At 30.8% G+C, this 1,477-nt stretch overlaps 1 protein-coding gene across 5 annotated transcripts in view; it reads left to right on the top strand.

Annotated features, from left to right (window-relative positions):
• The first annotated feature begins 167 nt into the window (after positions 1–167).
• The window catches only part of LOC106459450 (transcription factor 12-like), a 132,499-nt gene continuing 131,189 nt past the window's right edge, over positions 168–1,477 (top strand). For 2 of the 5 annotated variants that reach the window (XM_022385952.1, XM_022385949.1), the window contains exon 1: positions 325–406. Coding sequence is in view for 3 of the 5 variants with exons in the window: in XM_022385947.1 (XP_022241655.1) it covers positions 325–406 (82 nt within the window). In the remaining 2 variants the exon portion in view is untranslated. Of the gene's footprint in view, positions 407–1,477 lie in introns of all 5 variants that reach the window. The other 3 variants (XM_022385947.1, XM_022385948.1, XM_022385946.1) reach the window with 3 other exon arrangements.

Below are 1,477 nucleotides of genomic sequence, written 5' to 3'. Positions count from 1 at the left end.
AATTACTCACTATCTAAACACACATTACAATAATTCCCGCGTCACGTTTTCCCCTCTTATATATATCCGCCTACCCCATCTAGCAAACACTAGAACATTCGCCAAAGTACAGGATAATTCTAGATAGTAGAGAGCGTGAGAATCACATGATCTCGATGACGCAACAGTATTTTTCATATATTTTTTAGTGGTTTTGAAAAACTCTTGAAATTTCTAAACTGAGAAGGACAAGAGCTTTGAACACAGGATAAATTTTGTATCACTGCTGACACCCTGTGGTTTTAACTAAAACAATCTTGAATGGTATAAAACCATTAAGCTAACATGGCGACAAACGATGATGAACCATTGCATTTATACGAAGTTTTTCAAAACTGTTTTAACAAGATAGCCAATAAACAACAAGGTACGTAATGACATTATAGTGCTTTATATATTTATATATTACTATTATGTTCATATATATCGTAATTATGCAGGTATTCTTAATTTGTTGATAATTCTTACTACGGGGAACAAATGACGTTTTGTGCTGCGCTGTGGTTATGATGTAAATGTGTAATACAACACTGTCAAACAATGTCCTCAAACTGTTATTACTAATAATACTACTAATGGTAAATAGAGCTGTAACCACTTATATACCAACGCAAAAAGCTTTGTATTAATTTTTGTGAAATATAACTAGGAGTCTTGTTTAGTAGTAATACTAGTACTATGTTTGATCTCAGCAAGTTAAATCGGATTTATAAATATTGTACATGAAGGCAAAAAATAAGCAAATTTGGGTTGTGTACTTAGAAGTTAGATATAACTTGTGACTTTGTTGTAACAATAACAGTATTAGTATTAAAACTGTTACCCTGTAACTAAGACTGACTAACAGCAAGAGTGTAGTGTAGCTAATTGAGGTGAAGCATTAAGTAGTTGTATTTATAACTTTTAGATGCATCAAATTGTCATTAAGCTTAGAAACACTATTCAATAACAGTGAATGTTAAGTTATGTTGCATTTTTACTGTTGACAGGAATTATAGAATTATGTGTAATTTTTATCTAGTTTTAAAAAATAGGTCTAATATACTTAAAGCCAGGTTTGATGAGTTTTTCATTGCTTTTATATATATTTCATTGAATATCTAGGTTCAGATGGCAAACTGGTGGTAGAATTTAACTCCACTCAAAAAGGCTTTTAGTTTTATTATACATCAAGCAATTGGTAGGATCCATATGAATGTATACAGTAATTGGCTTGTGTATATAGGATCAAAAAGTAATATTAATTTAATTGTCCATAATTATAGCCTTTCACATCCATTTCTTATAAAACAAAATTTGAAATAAATCAGACTGATGGTATAAACCACTTCTATAGACATACCAATTTTTATAATATAAATAGTACCTTAACCACTGTTATGTCTGTTGTGTCTTGGTCATTCTGATGAGGGAATTGGGCAAATTGCCTTGTCAGCAC

The sequence above is a fragment of the Limulus polyphemus genome, unplaced genomic scaffold, assembly GCF_000517525.1.
Source record: "Limulus polyphemus unplaced genomic scaffold, Limulus_polyphemus-2.1.2 Scaffold611, whole genome shotgun sequence".
In the NCBI taxonomy this organism is placed as follows: Eukaryota; Metazoa; Arthropoda; class Merostomata; order Xiphosura; family Limulidae; genus Limulus; species Limulus polyphemus.
The sequence above is the reverse complement of the archived record's forward strand: the minus strand, read 5'-3'. Positions and strand labels throughout refer to the sequence as shown.